We start from the raw sequence: 21,329 nt of genomic DNA on the forward strand, positions 1-21,329 counted from the left end.
AAGATCCCTGGTCAAACATATGTCTTGGCGGGTGTCTTCTGCTTTTTCTGAGCTGTGGAAGGCCACTCAGCCATGCACAGTGTTGAGGGGTTAATATCCCTGGATGTAAGCCTCAAGCATGGGGGATGGAATGTGATGGATAAATTGACCCATATTCCTTGTCCTATACTGGGACAGTGTTGAAATTTATTCTACACATTATCTTTGAGAGTCTATGGGATTATGCCTACATGCCACTGTGATAACTGGCTCATTACTGCACCCTTTTTTCTTTTCTCCCTTCCATGTCTTACTTTTTCCTCTCCTTCATTTGTGCTTCCTGAAATCATCTCCAAAATGAACTACCTGTATCCAAGCCTTGATCAGACTTAGCTTTTAGGAGACATGTATCTTCCCTTGACATTGTTTGATTATGGGTTTTCCCTTAGTAATTCATAATAAAAACTATGTACTACAGTCAAGAGCATCTTGGATTTAAGAAAATATCACACTTAAAAAATATTAACAACTATAAAAACAAAAACAAGCTTGCGTAGATATATGGTGTGTTTGCTTTATTCTTTCTTCCACAACAGCATTTCAATCCCCTGTCCTCGCACTACAGTCCTCACCATCTTTACTCTTCCCTTCCCTATTGTTCCTCAGCCCACAACCTCCCTCAATGCATGGATGAGACTAAGGATTGGTATCAGTATTATAAATGATTTGAAAAGGAAAAATTGGGGACATAAATGACAAGGGATCAACAAGAAGACAAAGTGAGATGGAGAGTAGAGGAGAAAAAAGGAAATGATGGAGTTGAGGAAGAAAGTCATTGGACATCAGTGACTGGTACCACGTGCTTCTGAAATTGTCATTGACAATCAGCTCATTTCAAAATCGATTTTCTTTTGGGTAAGTGGTTTGTGAGTTTTATTGCATATATATTATATTGCATATATGTTGCATATATAATAATATATATTGTACATATAATATATATGCCATAGGTAGATGAATGTTGAGAACATTTCATGAACGAAGAATTTTGATTAATTCACAATCCAGTTTTGTGCACACAAACTCAAATTTAATATAAGAAATGTAAAAATTACAACACACAAGGAAGCCCTTGCCTACTTTTCATAAAGACCTGAGGAGAATATCTGAGGATGAAGGAGGTAAAGGGGTGCTGATGATTGTGAAACCCGCAGAAATCACTGTAGTTCTTCCAAGGAAGGAAATCAATGTCAGAAAACTAGGTTATCAATGCCCCCTGCCCAATTCTTTCTGTCTGCGCCGTCTTAGGAAGGAAGCTTTGGAGCTTCTCAGAGCTACAGCTCTCTGTGCAGGTTAAACAAGCATTCTGGAGCAGAGGGCTGGCATTTGGGTCACTCTGGTGACTGAGCTTTCGTCTCCCATATTGGCCGTAAAGATGAGGGGTTTGAGGGTCCAATGGAATCAGGTTGTGAGAAATGGTTTAGAAATCGCAGCCATGCATAAACGAAATAGAAGACTGCTACCCTGTCCAACCCTACAAGCAAGAAGTTGCAAAGAAAGGAAGTCACAGGAGAAAGACAAGAACATTTTTAAATTACATCATATATGACTCAGGGAAAGAAGGTTTGGAGAATATGACAGAGAAGGGTTTAAAACAACAGAAAGAAATGGGGAGAAGAGAAGGAAAGAATAAGACGTAAAGGGGGCGTGAAAGAGAGAAATTGAACAGAGACTGGAGACCATGTCTTTGAAATTGTAATTGTTGCAAATTAGAAAGTGTCAAGATTTTGAGTGGTGGGCTTATCAAGTGTTTAATACAGTATCATAAACAAAAGAGTGCATAGATATAAACTCACGCACCAGTTACGAACATATGTCTTTAATAAGGACTATGATTACTCTATCACTCAATGTCATGCTCCTGATGACTAGGTTTTTTTTAAAAAGGAAAACTCTATAAATGTTTTATAACAATTTTATACTGAAAACAATTATAAATCAGGAAAAAATAAGGGAATGGAGAGTATAAGCAGTTGGGCAATTGTGTGCTTGGCAGAACACATTGTGTTGATGCAAAGCAAGCATATAGACACCACAGACATCTGGGTATTTTGCTCCTTCTCACCATTTGTGACTTCCTGTGTAACCTTGTCAAGATAGAGGAGGCAAGTCTCTGAGCCACAGTTTCCTGTGGAGGAGGTGAGGTACTTTGCACAAGTTCAGGCCCAAACAGCCACTAAGTTCAAAGTAAATGAAACTGGAACCCTGTGCACTCTTAGTGAGAATGTAAAGTCGTGCAGCCACAATGGAAAACAGTATGGCAGTTCCTCAAAAAATTAAAAATATAATTAGCATGCGATCCAGCAAAATTCTCCTTCTGGGTAAATACACAGAAGAATTGAAAGCAGGGACTCAGACGTATATCTGTACACCCGTGTTCAGAGCAGCAGTATTCACGATAGGCAAAAGGGGGAAGCAACCAAGTGTCCATCAATGGATAAATGGGTAAACCAAATAGGGAATATAGGAAAGCAGTGGAATATTATTCAGCCTTAAAAAGGAAGGCAATTCTGACACATGCTGCAACATGAATGAACATTGAGGACACTATGCTAAATGAAATAAGCAATTCAAAAAGGACAAGTACTGTATGGTTCCACTTAAATGAGGTGCCTAAAATTGTCAGTTTTAGAGATAGAAAGAGGAATGGTGGTTGCCAGGGCTGAGAGGGGGGACAATGTGGCTGTATTGTTAGTGGGTACAGAAGGTCAGTGTTGCTGGTTGCACAACAATGTGAATGTTAATACCACTTAACACCACTGAACTGTACACTCAGAAAAGGTTAAGATGGTAAATTTTATGTTACATGAATTTACTGTATTAAAAACATTTTTTTAATGCAAAAAGACTGAATGTAGACTCAGAACCTAAAGAGAAAAGGATTGACATATTTGAATGTATAAATGCTAAATATTCTTTGCTCTCTCTCCTCTTAAAAAAAAAGCATAATTAGGGGCCAGCCCAGTGGTGCAGCCAGTAAGTTTGCACGTTCTACTTCGGCGGCCCGGGGTTCACAGGTTCGGATCCTGGGTGCAGACCTACACACTGCTTGCCAAGCCATGCTGTGGCAGGTGTCCTACATATAAAAAAAGTAGAGGAAGATGGGCACGGACGTTAGCTAAGGGCCAGTCTTCCTCAGCTGAAAGAGGAGGATTGGCAGCAGATGTTAGCTCAGGGCTATAATCTTCCACACACACAAAAATAATAATAATAATTAATTTTGAAAGCCAATGAAAAATTGGGAGAAGCATTTTCATTTGTTGACAAAAGGTTAATTTGCATAAATAGAAAACACTCCCTCAACCCAATAGGAAAGATAAGTTTAAGTCAAGACTTGCAAATAAAACAATAAATATGAATTTGGCTAGTGTATTAGCATATATTAAACTTTTTATTACACCCCAAATTAGTAAACATTTCGATATTAGTAACTCCCAAACATTTTGGAAAAATTCAAGTACACACACCACAGACAAATAGAGAAAAAAATGTTAGGCACCCTTAGAGTCTATCATCCAGTCTGTAACCATTATCAAGATTTTGCAATCTTGTTGGATCTATCCCCCCCAAATTTTAGGTAGAGTGTTTTAAAGCAAATCAGAGACATTATATCACTCCATCTGTCAATATGATGGCATCTGTGTATAACAGACCAGACATTTTTTATAATGCCATCATCACGTCTTAACAATTTTAACAATAAGTTCTTACTATCATATAGGAATCAGTACTCATTACATTTCCCGCAGATGTCTCAAAAATACCTTTTTGTACTTGATTTCTTTGAATGAAGATTCAAAGAAGGTTCATACGTTGCATGTGGTTAATATGTCTCTTCAAACTCTTGATTTATAATAATTCCTAATTCACTCTTTTTTCTTGCCTTTCATTCTCTGAAAAGGCAGAGTAATATATCCTGTAGAATTTCCCACTTTCTGGACTCAGCTGATTGATTGCTATGTGTTGTTTGTTCTTTTATTCCTCATAGCTCATAAACTGTTAGATTTAGAGGTATCATTAGGTTTAGATTGCATTTTTATAGACAAGAATATTTCACAGATGATGCTGTGTTTCCTGTTAAGTACGAGACACATAGTCTGTGTTTTCCCACTGTGAGTGAAATCCCACTGCTAGTGAGATAAAGACATTATCAGAGCAGCTCCTGGGTGAGAACTGTGCTACAGTATAAGAACTACATACTTAAGACTAAACGAAGAGGAAAGGGTTGCTAGAGTAATGTGTAGCTGTTATATGCCCTGGAAAACTTGACATAATGCACTATCAGAAATGGTTGGGAAGGGGGATAATGTATGGAAACAAAAACTTCCATTCATTGAAGGATACATGAAAAAACTGATAGATGACAAGCTGGGGGAAGATAATTTCATAGATCAAAATTCACAAGTAATGGGGGCCGGCCCAGTGGAGTAGCAGTTAAGTTTGTGTGCTCTTCTTGCACCGCTTATCAAGCCATGCTGTGGCAGGCGTCCCACATATAAAGTGGAGGAAGATGGGCACCGGTGTTAGCTCAGGGCCAGTCTTCCTCAGCAAAAAGAGGAGGATTGGTGGCAAATGTTAGCTCAGGGCTAATCCTCCACCCCCCCACCCAAATTATCAAATAATGAATATTTATGTACAAAGACTGTATAACCTCTGCAAATCAAAAAAGATAAAGCAGGAAATCAAAAGAAAAATCGTGAAAAATGATATGCATGGACAATTAATAAAAGATTAATAGAGAATGGCTGAAGCGTATATGAAGAGAGGCTGAAAATCATTCTTCATAAGATACATGCTAATTAAACTTATGAAACTGTCAAAAGGATGAGAATTAAAAATGTGCATAATTCATTGAGTTGTTGGTAAGGATTTGAAGTGAGCAGACCTCTCAAGAAGGCTGGTATTACTGTTAATTCTGAAAAATGTAATGGAAATATTTGTGGAAGGCTTTTGTCCTTTGCCCCTCTATACCCCACTCCTGGACTGATATCGAAGAAAACATCCCATACAGGTCCCTAAGGACACAAACATGATCACATTTATCACAATGTTGTTTGTGAGTTAGGGAAGTTGGAGGAAACCATGATGTTTATGTAAGATGTTCTTTTTCTATATAAATACTCATTCTGCAAATTCATTCTATAAAGTATTCCACAGCAGTTCGATGTAACAAACAAGTTGCATACCTAGCTAAATTGATTAATATTAAAATCATAATTAGGAGTGAATAATAAATAGAAAGAGATCTATGCCAACATCATATTTATATACATTAAACATTTACACACCAAAACCTTCAAACTATGTATGATACATACATAATTACATGTAAGATCCACTCATATGAGTTATCTCTTGCTGTATAACAAACTACCCCAAATTTTAATAGCTTAAAATAGCAAACATTTCAAGATGAAAAGAATTCTAGATGAATGGAGGTGATGGTTGGCAATATGAGTACGTAGTACCACTGACCTGTACACTTAAAGACAGTTAAGATAGTCAATTTTATGTTGTGTGTATTTTATTTTATTTTAAGTAATTAATTTATTTATTTTGAGGAAGATTAGCCCTGAGCTAACATCTGCTGCCAATCGGCCTCTTTTTTGCTGAGGCAGACTGGCCCTGAGCTAACATCTGTGCTCATCTTTCTCTACTTTATATGTGGGACGCCTGCCACAGCATGGCTTGATAAGCAGTGCCAGGTTCGCACCCAGGATCCGAACCAGTGAACCCCAGGCTGCCAGAGAAGAAGGTGCACACTTAACTGCTGCGCCACTGGGCTGGCCCATGTTGGGTGAACTTTACACACAATAAGAAAAGTTAGGGGAAAAGACTCCCTTAGCAAACATCTATTATCTCACACAGTTTCTGGAAATCAAGGAGGAATTTAGCTGGGTGGGCTTGCTTAGAGCCTCTCAGGAGGGTGCAGTCATCCAAAGCATTGTCTGGGCCAGGAGGAGCACTTTCCAAGCTCACTCATTTTGTTGACAAGAGTTCTAAGTTCTTCACCACAAGGGCTTCCCCTAGGGGTGTTCATGATATGGTAGCTGGCTGTCCTCAGAGGGAATGACCCAAGAGGGAGGAGAGGGTGTGACAGAATGACCAAAATAGAACCCGCAGCATCATTTATAACCTAACTCAGAAGTGACATATCACCACTTCCTCCATATTTTATGGATTACACAAACCAATCCCAGAACAACGTGGGAGAGGACTACACAAAGGTGTGAATATCAGGACGCAGGCATCCTTGGAAGCTGGCTACCACATCACTTTAAAGTTTAGGCCAGATGAAGAAAATGTAGTTACATAATAATTCTCAAGGGTAGTCATACCATTAATGTACAAAAGCACCTACAAAGAAATAATAAAATCATGCTAAACTTTTCAAAATCAAAGAACTGGAAATTGAAGCTGGGATATATATATATGTATATGTATTTTGCCTTTCATAGACATTTTCAGTTGAGTATTCCCAGTGCTATGGACAGTAGGGCAGTGGACACTTTCATGTAATTCAAGTAGGAAATTAGTGCTGCTATATATTGAAGAACATTAAACTATACAAAGTTTATTATGCACACTACTTTATACAACATATAAAATTGACTTCTAGCTATATATTGTACAAAAAAATCCATATCATGGAGATTATTTGAGCCAAAAGTAGAAAGGGGGAAATGTCTAACAGAAAATTTGAAGTAGAATATTTTTATGACCCGCTAAAAGGGTATATGTAGCTGGTGAAAGAGGGGATTTCATTATATAGCCATTACAAAATTGACCAGGATGTTAAGAGGAAAGAGAGAGTTACATAATGGTATGTATATCATGATTTCATATTTATACGTAACTAGGAAAAATACAGGAGCTCAATAGCTTTTATGAAATATTAGAGGCAGGTGTGCTTCAGGACTCAGAATGTAGAGGATTTTAGACAGCCTAGAAGGTACATATCTTGAGATAATATAACTAACACCATCCTGGTCTGGAGTAGCAGTCTGTAACATATCCTTGACATTTATGGTGTGAAAAGAATGAGTATTAATGCTAATTGGAATAAATAAAGAGCATAATATGCATTCACTGCAGATCAGGTTTGCTTTGATGTCTTGCACTTTAGGGGCCAAACTGAAATAAAAAGTAGGTTTTAAGAAGTTTTGAAATTTAGACTACTAATAAGAAATTATATTCCAATCTCTATCTGTGGTTACTGGCAAGGAGGATTGTAGAACACTTTTCTCTCTTAAGAGTCCCATTCAGGGACTATTTACCCACTTTTCATCCCCCTTCTCTGAGTGACTAGTTATTAGTATTACTTTTGTATCAATCAGTCTTATAAAATGTGATGCATTCTTTTGTGTGCTTGCATTTTCAATTCATAGAAAAAGTGCTAGGTTATGTATCTTATTTTATTTACTATTTTCCACTCATTTGCAAATTTCTAAGATCTTTTCACGGATATTTGATCTGCTGCTTCCAAGACTGACATATTAGCCTCTGATGAATCTCTGCCACACTTCACCTATCTTCTGTCCCCAGTAGATACTCAGATTGCCACTTAGTCACCATCACCCCATATAGTAGTCCCTTATGGAGCTGTGAGAGAATTTCTCTGGGATATGTACCCATGAGCAGAACTGTGCCATACAAAATGTGTACACCTAATTTTACTGAGGTTTGCCAGATGGTTCATTAGGATGAATGTAGCTGTGCCCTCCAACAATAGAGCGTGAGGATTACTCGATGCACACATTCCCTACAGTGCTTGGAATAACCCAATATTATAACATTTGCCAGGGGCTGCATGGTTCTGAAGAGAGCCGCTGTGGTGGTAGCTGCCTGATTCAGTGTTTTCTGATTTCTGACAGCGTCTCTTGGAGAGTCGGTCTGCTGTGAGCTTCTGAGTTATTCTCTGATGTTCAGTCTAAAATCTGTGTTAACCTTACTATTGGATCTTATATTATATTTATCCCCTAATGAATCCCTGTATGCTTAAATTATTGAATGTGTTCTCTGTTGCTAAAAACCAGAAAAAGAAATAGAACAGTGATATCACATTCAACTTATATTATTTTTAGCTTTTTGCAATCTCTTCTCTTTTTAACAAACTTGATAGAATGAATCTAGATTTTCTTGATAAAATATTTAAGTATTTAAAGTTTTTCTTTCTTTTTTCAGGATATTGAGATGCTTCTTTGACATTGCCCATGATTTTTATTTATTTATTCACTTAGGGGTTTTTTTGGTGAGGAAGATTTGCCCTGAGCTAACATGCATTGCCAATCTTCCTTTTGTTTTTTTTGCTTGAGGAAGTTTAGCTCTGAGCTAACATCTGTGCCAATCTTCCTCTGTTTTGCATGTGAGATGCCTCCACGACATGGCTGATGAGTGGAGTATGTCTGCACCCAAGACCTGAACCTGTGAACCCGGACACCAAAGTGGAGCGTGCAGAAGTTCAACCACTCAGCCATGGGCCAGCCCCCATGCTCATGATTTTTAGATGAGAAAAAGATAAATGTAAAAGAAAAGAACAAATTCCCCTTGACATTTCATCTTAAAATTTTAGCATTCCTTTCTTATAAGCCCTTTCACCAAGGATTAAATAAGTTATTTAAATCAAAATATTTGGGTCCCTTCTATATGTGTTTATTTCATTAACTCAGGGATCTCGGGACAGGAGCCAGGAAGGCTGTTTCCAGGACCTCTTCTGATCCTGATGAGGTGGCTGCTGATCTAGAGAAGAGATTAAAGTCTGTATGTGGTTAGGGCTTGGGAGTGGTGGTGATGGTCATGGGGGAGGGTTCAAGAGGGCAGAGAAACTGAAGATCTAAGAACTGTCCTTTAGCCAGACCCAGAAGGAAAATTGTCCAAGCAGATATATTTCCCACTTCACCAGATTCCCACCCTACTGCGTATCCACTCCCAGCTTTGCCCAGATTTTAAGGTTGACTTTGTGTGAGGCTGACAATTGGCACTTCTGTGCCAATTTAAACACCTGCCACCTGCATGCCCAGGACCAAAAGGAGAGGAGACTCCCATTAATTCCCCACTAGTTGTCCACACGGTAGCTTAGCATCAGAGTTTTGTCCTCCACCCCTCGTCCTTCTCCAGCTCAGTACTTTTATTCAGAGTATTAAAGAGGGAGAAAAGGCACTCTCTCACACATGCACTCTCTCTCTCCTCTCCTTTCTCTTTTCTCTTAATTCTGTCTGCTGTTGAGAAAGAGAAGAAAACATTTACAAAGACTTATAAAAACAACATTCATTGTCTTATTAGTGGGTAAATGAAGAGACTTTTATAAGCCAGTGGTCATGGTTCAGGGGCTCAAAAGCAGCAAGTATTTGGGGTGAAGGAGGAGGGCATCATTCTGGAAGTCCCCATAGCCAGAGATCTCAGTCTCCACCTATGTGTGTTCAGAGCTGGATAGAGCTGGCCAAGAGGGGCTGCCTGGGCAGGTGCCTGACCCGGTGCTGTGCAAGAGCCTGCTTTCCTGGGGCTAACTCTGTCTCCTTTTTGCTTGAGGGTGTTGCATCCTAGGCAGGCAGGTCTAGGTTTGGTTCCAAAGAGCTCTAGGCTCTAGGCAATGGTCTGTGTTTAAGGCAGGCTTGGCCCTTAGCCCTTACAGAACTGGAAAACAGTTCCCAGTTGAAATGCAGACCATCCCATTAGGGATCCCCCAGTTTGGGGTAGAGATTGGCCATGGCCCCAAATCTTTTGAGCTCAGAGACAAAGGCATTTGGGGTTCCAGCTCCATCTCTGCAGAATCTCAAGCCTGCTTCACATAGGGGCAAAAAAGCCGGTTCACGACTTCAGCCCCCAGATCAGGAGAAATGGAGGGTCTGTGCTGAGAGAGGACGGAAAGGACTGAGCAGTCGCTCAGTGTGGGGATTTAACAGTCGGGGCTCTTGTGCAGTCCCAAACTAGAGGGACAGTGATGACCTTACTTTACGAGACACATTGCTTCAGAAGGCTGAGTCTGATGTTAAGTTGAAAGTTTAATCATCTTGGATATAATTACATAAAATCGAATTGGTATCAGTGATTAATTGGGTTAAGGTTAAAATAAGAAAGACCACATATGAGATTACTGATTATGAAAAGCCAGATGCTGTGTTTTCTTTATATACGTAATGGCCGATGTTCACAGCACTTCTGCCAGGTGAGTGTCTTCTGCTTGTACAAAGGCTTAAGTCATTGCCCCAAATCCAAGCACAGGTTATGCTGGAGCTAAGATGGAAACCTGGTTCTCCATGGAGAAGACTTGGGGGGTGGGGGTGGGGGGAGTGTATGGAGAGGAGGGGGAGGCGGAAGTAATTGACCAATTCTCCAGTCTTGATTTGGACTTTCAACTTTCTGTTTGGGTCCTCCACTTCGAATTCCTAAATTATAAGCACTGAGAGGGGAGAATGAGATCAAGAGAGAGAGAAGTGCTTTAGATATCAAATGATTAAATAGTTTAGGTTCCAATTCTTGTTTCATCCTTTACTAAATGTATGTAAGTATAACTTAACCTTTCTAAACCACAGGGGTTTTTTTTGGTGTGTGTGTGTGAAGTGAGGACAAAAATTACTAATTTCAAAAAGTAGCTTTTAGGGGGCCGGCTGGTGGCAGAGCAGTTAAGTTCACCCACTCTGCTTCCCAGGCCACCAGGGCTCTCCAGCCAGAACCCTGGGCACTGACCTATGCGCCACTTATCAAGCCATGCTGTGGCAGGCGTCCCACATATAAAGTGGAGAAAGATGGGCACAGATGTTAGCTCAGGGCACATCTTCCTCAACAAAAAGAAGAGGATTGGCCCTGGATGTTAGCTCAGGGCTAATCTTCCTTAAATTTTTTTTTTAAAAAAAGCTTTGAGGATTTAATGATATAATAATATAATATAGTAATATAACAGTTACTGTCACATAAAACAATAACCTTTGTAAAGGTGTAATCAGTATTATTTGATCAATACTATTATGGTAGAAGCATAACCCTAAGGAAGAACAAATGCAAAACGTGCTTTTTAAAAAATATCCCTACTGTGAGCAGATTTTTTCGTTGTTGTATCAGATCCACAGTAAAATTGTAACAAGTGTAGATGTCCTCCATTTAGCATCTTAGATGACCGCAGTTTACTCCGTCGTTAATGATCCTTTTACCCTCAATGTCATAAACTCGGCAAAATCATTCATTTAACAAGCAGATATTGAGAGCCTGCCTTTTGCCAGCTGTTATGAAAGGAGCTACCTAGACAAGGAAGACTGAGGCCCGGTCCTCCTTTCCCGCCTGAAGCAGGTGCAGAGTTCTGCAGCTCCAGGGCTCGAGCTGGAAAGAGACGGGGCGCTGCGGGATTTCCCCTCCTGGGGAAGCGCTCTCCGGAAAGCGCCGAGCAGGCAGGAACCCGAGCCGGCCTCCCTAAGGGTTGCTGCGCTGGATGATTAAAGACGTCGACATGAACTCCGCACGGAGCGCATCAGTTGGGGCCCAAGCTGCTGTCCTGGGCCCGACAGCCACGGGTAGCGCCAGAAGTCCTGGTCCGCACTGCCAGGGGGCGCGGAAGCACCAAAGGGAGGCGACTCCCTGCGTGCGGCCGGACGTGCGGCGCCCGCCGGGGAATTCCACCGGCCGCCCGCGCTCGCTCTCAGGGAAACCGATCGCGCCTCCGAGCAGCCCGCCCCGCTGCCCGCCCCGCGCGGCGCCCCAGCCCCGCGGCGCCCTCCGGGCTCCCCCCTTCTCTTGCGGTGAGTCCGGAAGGTGGGCGCAGCGCGCCGCTGAGATCGTGAGCCCTAGATACACCGCGATCGGAGGCCTCAGCGCGGGGCCGTTTCCTTTCGGTGCCCTTCATTTTCTCCGCACCTAAAACGTTTTCCGAATTAAACCACCTGCATTCGGTCAATGATAACGTAACAAGATTTGTTTTTACCGGTTTTATGGATGTGAGGGAATGTTTCTCAATGAAATTTTACCCCCCACCCCCAAAGTAACAGTCATTTCGTTAATTTATTCGTTTAGATGTTAAGCAGGGGAGCAAAAAACTCAGTTAATGGGAAAATGCAGGTCCTTTGCACCCACCTTTTGTCTTCTAGGTTAAGCCCTGACAGGTATTTGGAAGTATTAACTTGCATTTCAAACCTAAATTGGCTTAAAATAAGACTAGCGGCCTAACTGCACAGCGTTATTAGCTAATTATAAGAAACAAGAGACCGGCCCCTGGCCGAGTGTTTAGGGTCGCGCGCTCCACTTGGTGGGGTGGGGGTGGGGGGGCAGGTGCAGGGTTTTGCCAGTTCGGATTCTGGGCGCGGACATGGCACCGCTTGTCAGGCCATGCTGAGGCAGTGTCCCACATAGGACAACCAGAGGCGCTCACAACTAGAATATACAACTTTGTACTGGGGGGCTTTGGGGAGGGGAAAAAAAAGGTTGGCAACAGTTGGTCGCTCAGGTGCCAATCTTTAAAAAAAAAAGAAAGAAACAAAAGACATTCACATTAAAAACGGGCAAGCAGCTAGTAGCCATTAAAGGAACATAGTTTAAGTCTAAGACAAGAATGGGGAGCATAAAGAGAGTAGATCTTAAGTGTTTTCAACACACAAACACACTCAAAGGTAACTATGTAAAATGATGGATGTGTTAACCTGATTGTGGTAATCATTTCACAATATATACAGTATATTAAATCATCACTTTGTACAGCTCAGAAAATAAATTTAAAAAAAGACAGAATGGGGGGCCTAGAAAGAAGTTTGAACCAGAGAAGCTTCCTCCAGATAAAAGTTCCCACCCTTTTCTATCCCCTTCTATCGCTCAACACTTTCCAACAACACAAACACCATTAATCATCTTTTGTCTCACAATGCACACACAGCCGTGCAATGTACTCACAATATCAGAATAACAACCCCAACACCAATAATATGATTACCAAAAGTCATTATAATTTTTCCGCACTTTAGAAAATCTGAGTTCTATCCTACTAGAGAGAAATAGTAAAATTACTGTCTTTTAAAGTCACTTAGAATAGTTCCTCTTTGTATGGTTATGTCACCAACTTGTTGCACATTTAGGATCTTTTTCGTTCATTTTGGTTTCAATCTTTAAGAATTATTTTACATAATTATGAAACAATTTTTTAAAGTATTAAAAATTTTCCCAAACCAAATCTATAAATTATATTCAGAGATATTTCGCTTCTATCCCAGTGCCCTCCACTCTGTTCTTGTGTGTGTGTGTGTATTTATATACATATAGAGAGAGAGAGCGATTGAAACTGGCTGTATTCTCCTCTCTTTCCTCCTTTCACTTAATACGTTCCCAGCACCAGCTTCCCCCTTGGCTACAATCCTTCCCTCAGCTTTCAGGATTCAGTAAAGGAGTTCTTCCTACATCTTCCTATTGGTAAAGGACATAATTTATGACAGAAAATGGAGATTTCCCCCTCTCTTCCATACGTCTTATTGATTTAGAGTGAGAAATCACAGGGCTAAAGGGCAGAGGGGGGAACCTGAGAAAAGGGGCTCCCTCTTAACAATGAGGGAAATTAATTTTGATTCATAATCAAAAGCATTCAAATAAATGGATCTACTCTTCTGTTTTGCTATTTGACGTGAAAGATGAAGACTCTCTTCATCTCCCATTATTTATTATTGTTTCGAAGTTTGTGAAAGATGTCTTAGAAAATAGAGAAAAATATTTAAAACATGGCTAGGGCAGGAGATAGTGATAATTCATAAAGTGTGCTTATTATTAATCACTCTAGAGATCACAAACCTAAAATATGTTTCCTGAGATTTAAAAAGTTTTCACTGCTTAAAATGAAACTCTAAATTCTCCAACATCTCTAAAGCTTCAGAGTCTGTTCAGAAATTTGAAATTGCTCTTTGCAGACTCTGCAGCACATCCTGAAGACAAGTGTTTCTGACCAATTCATAGCAAAAGCAGTGCCCAGCTTTGCTTATCCGTGGGTATTATCCACCTCTCCATGTCCAGCTGCCACACTCAAAACACATTCACACCTCCCCAGGCAAAAGACTTTTCCTTCCTTCCTTTGCACTGTCGGGTTGGTCCTGCTGCAACTGCCAACAGGAGGGTCTGATTCCTTAACGGAAAACAGAAAAGGGTTTTTTTCCCCTTCCCACTTTTCCCTTCCAGTGGAGCCAGCTGCGAATTAGGATTTGTAGTCTATCTTGCTACTCATTGTGTGGTCAGCACACAGAACGTGGGCATCACCTGGGAGCTTGTTAGAAATGCAGAATTCCAGGCTCCCCCCAAGACCTACTGAATCTGAATTTCGTTTTAATGTCATCAGCAGGTGATTCGTGTTCCCACTGGAGTTGAGAAGCATTCTGCAAGATTGGGTTTTGGGAGTTTGGTAACCAGCTCCTCGTAAGAGACCTGGGGGACGGGGGACACAGAGGCCGGATGCAGTCATCCGACCCTCGCTCATCGCTCAAAAGCAAATAGCGCACTTGCTGCTCAGCCCAGAACTGCTGTTCCGGGGAGCAGTCGTGCTGCCTCCTGCTGAGCAGCTGCCAAACTGCCCGCGTGATTCCGAGCCAGATGAAGCTGGAGTCCCTCCCTGGAGAAGGGGACACCTTAGGCGACTGTGGCCTCAAGTACCACAGTATCTCTCTTTCTTCCTTTCCCCCTCTCCACCTCCTCCCTCTCTAAACGTGAGGACAGTTACCTTTTTGTTATTGGGACTATTGTGGGACTACTAGTCCATGATATTTTACACACAAATTAAAATCGTTTGATTCTTGTTGGACAGATTGACTTAGAGGTTGGATCCAGAGGCAGATGGCAAGATCCTTATGAGCGGATAAAATTGTTTTTAGCATGAATGACTATTGAACTTTTATCAAATGCCTTTTCTACATTTTTTGAGATGATCATAAAATTTTTTTCTTTTATTCTTTTAATGCATGGAGTTACATTGACTCATCCCTAGGATACACTCAGTTTGGTCTTAATATATTTCCTTTTTTTTTTTTTTTTACATATATTGCTGGTTTTGATTTCCTAATATTTCATTTAGAATATTTGTGTTACAACTGGAAGGACCCACAACTAAAAAAATTACACAATTTTGTACTGGGGCGCTTTGGGGAGAAAAAGGAAAAAGAAAACCTTAAGAAAAAAAAGAATATTTGTGTTACTGTTTATAAATGAGATGGAGCAGTGGTTTTCCTTTTTTGATACAAAAACCTGAAAAGGATATTGCAAAGTTATTCTGGCCTCACAAAATGAGTTGGAAAAATCTCCCCTTTCTCTATTCTTTGTAAGAGTTTGTGCCAGCGTAGAGCTGTCTCTTCATTAAAGAAGCTGGCTTCCCAGAGGGATGATGTTGAAGGCGGTCAATCCTGGTTTACAACAAGGCTTGGTTGGACTCCAGCCTCCAGGTCTTGCCAGGGTAGGGGTGCATACATTTTGAACCATGAATGTCAACATGGCTAATTCTGTAATGTCAAGAAACATCAAGAACCATGATGTTATAATATATTTTCTGACTTAGAATCATTCCACAGTGAATTCAGATTTTTTTCAATGAACTCAAGTTTTTTCTCTACCAACAAGAATGAGTTACTATATAATTTTACTGATATAAAGAAACAAACACAAGTTTATCATAAAACTTTGAAATGTACATGGAAATTTTATACAAATTCAATATTTACTGTTTTCCTGAAGACTTTGTGTTATCATAATCATAATATTAAAAAGTAATGATTTGTAAAACCAAGCCCTGTAAACCTCTCTCCAATCCTCTTCACTTTCTCTTAGGGGCCAAATATTTTCATCTTCTCTACATGCCATGATATGAAAACATTGAGAAGTGCTGCTTGAAATTATAGCACAACTTACTTTCAAACTATATTTATGTTACATATTTTTCAAAACTGTTCATATAATTGTAACTTATCTGACTTAGAAAAACAAGTATTTGATATATTAAAAGCCTCACCCATTTCAGTTTTAAAGAAAACATTGAATCTCTGCAAAGATGAATGCATGCTTGTGTTCCAATAATGCTTTCTGTGGTGACTGCACCATTACCAACATGATAAACTATAAAGTCACTTTAGACTCTAGAAGCACTTAAAAAATCTTGTAGTTAGTGATTTTAAGAGGCTTTCACTTCTGGCCAGAAGTTCCTGAAGGAGGCAGTTAACATTGAGCTCTCCTACCACACCTCCTGTGTTTCCATGTGCTGAGCTATCCAGCCCTACAAGGATAGTTGAAATAATCAAGACAAATTTGAAGCATTTTCCCCTGAACTCAGAAAAAGTCAGAAGGAACATGCAAATCCTAATTGGGCCACAGTTTCATCAGAACCTTTCCTCCCTCTCTCTCATCTCTCTTCTTTGGTCTCATATTTTCCCCCTCTAGTACATTTCCACCTCCCGTTTGCCAATCAGCTCCTTTTCTCAATGCAATTTTTTTCTTAGCAACCAAAGAATGGTCAACAACATAAACAAGCATTGATAGGCTCAATTTCAAAAGAAAATTCCCACCACAGCACAGGTACTATTCCCTCACAGCTAAGAGTACCAGGGATGGGGGCAGGAGGCTCTCCAGGAATGAGAGAGTCAGAGCTGAGTGAGCCTTACCACCACCAAGGATAAGGGTCCTGAGTTCTCAGCTTCATCGCCTTTGGGGACTGCAAATGGAAGAGCCCCAGAACAGGATGAGACAGTTAATCCCGTGAGTCAGGCAGAAAAAGGTGGTAGAGTCATGAGGGAGTGAAGTATCACAACTGTCCTTTTTGGAGGCTGGTTTCCTGTTGTCCTTAAGCTCTGGAGAAGCATCTTAAAGAATTAAGGGGAAAAAAAGGCCTTCCTTCCCTAATAGCTCCTTTTTACAGTGAAGTAGCCCAGCCCTTCGTTTTCTAATGCCCTGTCCTCCACCTGAGTCAGTTTCTTCCCTCCAGTCCTCGCACTGTTTTCTGGGCTGGCCAGAAGCTGCATCATTTAACGAAGATAGGATTGGAGGTCTCTGGTGTGCGGGAAAGGTAGAGAAATGAGAGGATAGGTTAGAAGGTCTTTTGGAAAATTACCAAAACTTGCTTTATACTTGTGAAAGTACTTTATTCACTGCTAACAAAGTTTACCCACAATATTTCTATAGCTTGTCCAGTGAATGTTACCATTGAAGGAATACAATTTATTTCTGCATATTTTCCACTCACACCCAAGCAAGGAATTTCTGTTTCTAAGCTCATAGGTATATTATCTTCATTTGTATCTGACAACTTCTGCCACAAACAAGTCAAAAACAAATGTTCAGCACCACCAGTCTACTATCTGTTTTTCCATCAGCTGAGGGTCAGAGATTAGAAATTCAGTTCTCTAATCATGAACATTTATATCCATTCATACACCCATACTTATACATCATATACCAGGCACCATGCTGTTTAGTGGGAAACAATGGAGAACAATACAGATATGGTTGTGTCTTCAGGCAGCTTACTCTTTTGTCAGTCATCATCCCTTGCAATTTATCTGACTCTGGAAAGGGACTAGGATGCTTTCTCAATGTTTTTTTTTTTCCAGTGGCTCCATTAGGAGCAGATGGTCATGTTCCATGGATTCTTGGTATATACTACACTACTTGCCTCCCCATTCATTATCTCACTCTTTGAGCACCAAATCAAGTTCTAGAAGGAACCCAGGAATAGGTGAGGAACCGGTATAAGATCAAGCTATTAGGGCTGGGGCTCAAGTGATTGGAAACTTACCTGGGGCAGCTCATTATGCCCCATCAGGAAGCAGATGGGAGAGTGAGCTAAGGCGCAAGAGCAAATTGGGAGCTGGGGTCAGCACTGGGCACCCATCCCCGGTCATCCTGACAGGTAGGGGGGCCCTCAGTTTAACTCATTGAAGTTGGGTGGGGCTGGGTGAGGGAGGCAATAAGGGACTGAGGCTGTCTTGGCTCCCAGCCTGTCTCCAACGTGATGGCTTGAGAACAGAGGAAGAGAAGTAAATCTTGCAGGGGAGAAGATGGGTTTCTGGGAGAACGAGCAAAGAAAGCAATGGCAGGGAGAGAGAAGGGAGGTTGGGAAGCATTCACACTAGAGGCAATGAGACCTAGGAAGCACTGTATTTCCCTGGGGTGGTGGCTCTCAGCCCTATCTGGGGCTAGAATAATCTGGGGAGCTTTTAAAAACACCGATGCCCAGGCACCATCTCCAAGATTCGGTCATTGGTTTGTATGAGGCCTGAGCACTGGTGTTGTTTTTAAAGCTCCACAGGTGGTTCTAATGTGTAGCCAAAGTTGAGGACGAACAGCATCCCCATCACCTGGAGCTTATTAGAAATTCAGACTCTTTAGTTCCAGACCTACTGAGTCTCAGTCTGCGTTTTAACGAGATCCCTAAGTGATTTGTATGCCCACTAAGTTTGCTAAACACTGCCTAAAAAGAAAAAGGATCTGAGGCAAACGGGAACTTGTTAGAGATGGGGCTGGACGTGCTTTCCTTTCAAGGACTAACCTGTCTTCCCTTTTTCATGAATGAATAATTTTGTGAACGATTCCTTTTAACTCCTTCTTTCATCATCTTCCCCTCCTCTTAGTGTTCCTCTTCTGTATTCTTTGAACCATTTGACAGATATGCCACCTTACTCTTTTTATGGCCATCCCTTTCTGACCCGCTGGCTTCCCCTGCCCTTGAATTCAGATGGGTGATATGCCAGCATTGGGATATACCCAGTCCTTTGGTATCCAACCCACCCAGGAGAGAGGATCTCTATGGCTGTGCCATCAGGACTACATCGTTCTGTACCTGGGTCTTCCTGATCCCTTCCTGCCCCAGCAGAACTAATCTATCATAAATATCTCATCCTCAGCCTCAACTCAGCTGTGTGAATAGCCTGTTGTTTCCACCTCCTTCAGTAGCCACCATCTGCTGCTATTGCCTAAACTTCTAATCGCTGCCACGTGTGCAGTCTAAACTGCCTTTCTGATTCCCTCTGTTTTCTAAATTCTTGGATTTAAAAAATGTCTTTTATTATTTCACCTCAGTAACCATCATATCAAGATATCATGAGCATTCAGTAAATTCTTTCTGGTCTTCAAGTCAACCTTGTGGGATCTTGCTGTTCTTGTCTGTCTCTCCAACTAGACTGAGTGTAAGGAGGATGGGAGCCTGGCCTAATTCATTTTTGTGTGCCCAGCATTCAACACAGTGCCTAGCACAAAGCAGCCTCTCAATGTCTGTTAATTGAATTAGACTGTGTTTAGTGGAAAGAATGAGTCCATTAAACATAGAAAAAAGGCATGATCAATCTACATGCTAGGTGGAGAAAACCATGTTTGTTTCCACCAATGTTTCTGAAAACAGAGGACTGGAAATTGACTGTGGGCACAAAAATTATAATTTAATGGTATATTTGATTTAAAGAATCAAAATTATCTTACACAGCAAGAACACACTAAAACTCTTTAACAGTCACTTTTTTGCATTTATCCTTTATTGAAGCAAGTTTCTACCTTACAGAATAACGTAGACATTAATTTCTTTGTAGCAGGTACTTTGCAAAGCACTTCCCCTGTTGCACCACACTGCCTCCCCGAGGCCGATACTCTTACTGCCCCCGCTTCACAGGTGAAAAACCCACGGTTTCACAGATGATATTGACACAAAATTGGTAAATGTTGGGGCTCCTATGTGCACCCAGATAGCCTGAATTGCAGAGCTCATGATCTTGTACTTTTTGCTCACTTACACTTAAAAAAAAACCTGAGCCCCTTAATTGGGATGTTCAAACGTAGAAAATGAAAATAGGTAGAGGTAAGTCAGTCTTAGAGAGATCAGTGTTTTTCCACCTGCCTCTCTTTCCTCTCCCCACTGCCCACTCCAAATACCAGGTTGCTCCCTTCTTGCTAGAATAAGGCTGCTGGGAAACCTGAGTTGCACTCCTGTCCCAGCGTTAACTAGTACTGTGAACTGAATCTCGTCTATAAAATCAGAAAATTCCTACCTGGAAGACGTGCCATGAGAAGTAGACACCATGAACATTCTAGAGTAGACTTTCCTTGATGGTTAGAAGATGTGGGTAACTAACTGCCCCAAATCACTTTTCTGTGCCTCTTCTGTAGTAGGTTCAAACTGCCACCGCTCTGACCTATACTACAATCAATTCAACTTGGAAAAATAGCATCGGAATGGTCCAGTTTCCCCCTCAATTCCATCAGTTCTGACTTTTGGAATCAATGTGCACCAAAGGTTAATGCTAACACCCATCGTTCTGCCCTTTTTTGATTTCTGACACCCTAACAGGCCTGGACCAAACTTCGCCTATCTCTTCTCCCAGACACACACTTCTTTGGGCCTAGAGACTGAAGCTATGGCACACCTATGTTTTTCCTGTAGAAAGCAGGCTTGGAATTCTGCGTCGGAGGAGGCAGAGCCTCCAGCGTCATTAGCCCTACTCCAGGAACCTTCCGGGCCCTGGGCGCTGCCTTACTTCCCCAAGCTGGGCGACCCTTTTCAGCACAGCCCTGAATTCTCCTTGGACTCGCTCCACTGTTTTTGCGGGCTGTCAAGCGGGAACTGTTCCGGATGTGGCCGTTTGTTCAAGGAAAGCCGCGATCCCTGCCCAGAGTGTCCCGAGCCCCAGCCCACAGCCTGGGCCCCGATGGATCTACAGGCACCCGCGGGAGAGGCTGATCCTGCAGAAGATCTGAGCCCCGGAGCAAACAGAGAGAGTGACACCTTGGGAACCTCCCAGGAGACCGGGGCCCGCGTCAGCGGGGACTTGCCTGCGCTCCTCCCAGCAGAGCCCACCCTGAGGCTCCCACTATAAGGGTCAGAGCCCTCCCTGGGGCTCCCAATCTAAGGGGCGAGCAGCACAGCGCTCAAGTCCGGATCCTGACAACACTGGTCTGAGCCCCAGGACTGCCCCCTCCACGTGGAGGACCCGCGGGCTTCCCTGAGAACGAATCTCTTTCTTATTCGCCCCTTTTTCTTAGACGACTTTAAAGCTTTTCAATAAAATTTTACGAAAAAAAAATCAAAATTGCCTTCGATTTTCGTTTTCCCGTCTGACTGAAGGATGGGAGTGGACAGTGGAACGCTGGACGCGTAGCAGGGTCTGGGGGTTTGGGGGAAGGACAGGACTCGGTAAATTCCCTTCCCCTCACTGCAGGAAACTGAGGTTTGTTCCTTCTCGTTACCGTAGAGTATTTGATTGTGTGACTAGATCACAATTTATTTATCAATTACCCTGCTAATGGACATAATTTCCAGTTTTGGGGCCATCCTGAAGTGTTACTTGAACTTTACCAGAAGTGGCTTTAGGGGA

At 41.7% G+C, this 21,329-nt stretch overlaps 1 protein-coding gene and 1 long non-coding RNA gene across 2 annotated transcripts in view; both read left to right on the forward strand.

Moving 5' to 3' along the window:
- LOC139046427 (uncharacterized) overlaps positions 1–8,663 on the forward strand; it is a 32,499-nt gene extending 23,836 nt beyond the window's left edge. Inside the window, exon 3 of the long non-coding RNA XR_011506486.1 lies at positions 8,410–8,663. This is a non-coding gene — a long non-coding RNA (uncharacterized lncRNA). The remainder of the gene's footprint in view (positions 1–8,409) is intronic.
- Positions 8,664–11,564: 2,901 nt separating this feature from the next.
- On the forward strand, positions 11,565–21,026 carry ANXA2R (annexin A2 receptor). Its single transcript, XM_070519711.1, has 2 exons — positions 11,565–11,768; positions 20,306–21,026. The coding sequence occupies exon 2, from the start codon at positions 20,373–20,375 to the stop codon at positions 20,829–20,831; it is 459 nt and encodes a 152-aa protein (XP_070375812.1). The 5' UTR covers positions 11,565–11,768; positions 20,306–20,372; the 3' UTR covers positions 20,832–21,026.
- The last annotated feature ends 303 nt before the right edge of the window (positions 21,027–21,329 follow it).

Source organism: Equus asinus, chromosome 10, assembly GCF_041296235.1.
Source record: "Equus asinus isolate D_3611 breed Donkey chromosome 10, EquAss-T2T_v2, whole genome shotgun sequence".
Classification (NCBI taxonomy): Eukaryota; Metazoa; Chordata; class Mammalia; order Perissodactyla; family Equidae; genus Equus; species Equus asinus.

What these genes read in the sequence shown, in the direction of transcription:
- ANXA2R (XM_070519711.1), top strand. Translation starts at nt 20,373, where the DNA reads ATGGCACACCTATGTTTTTCCTGTAGAAAGCAGGCTTGGAATTCTGCG.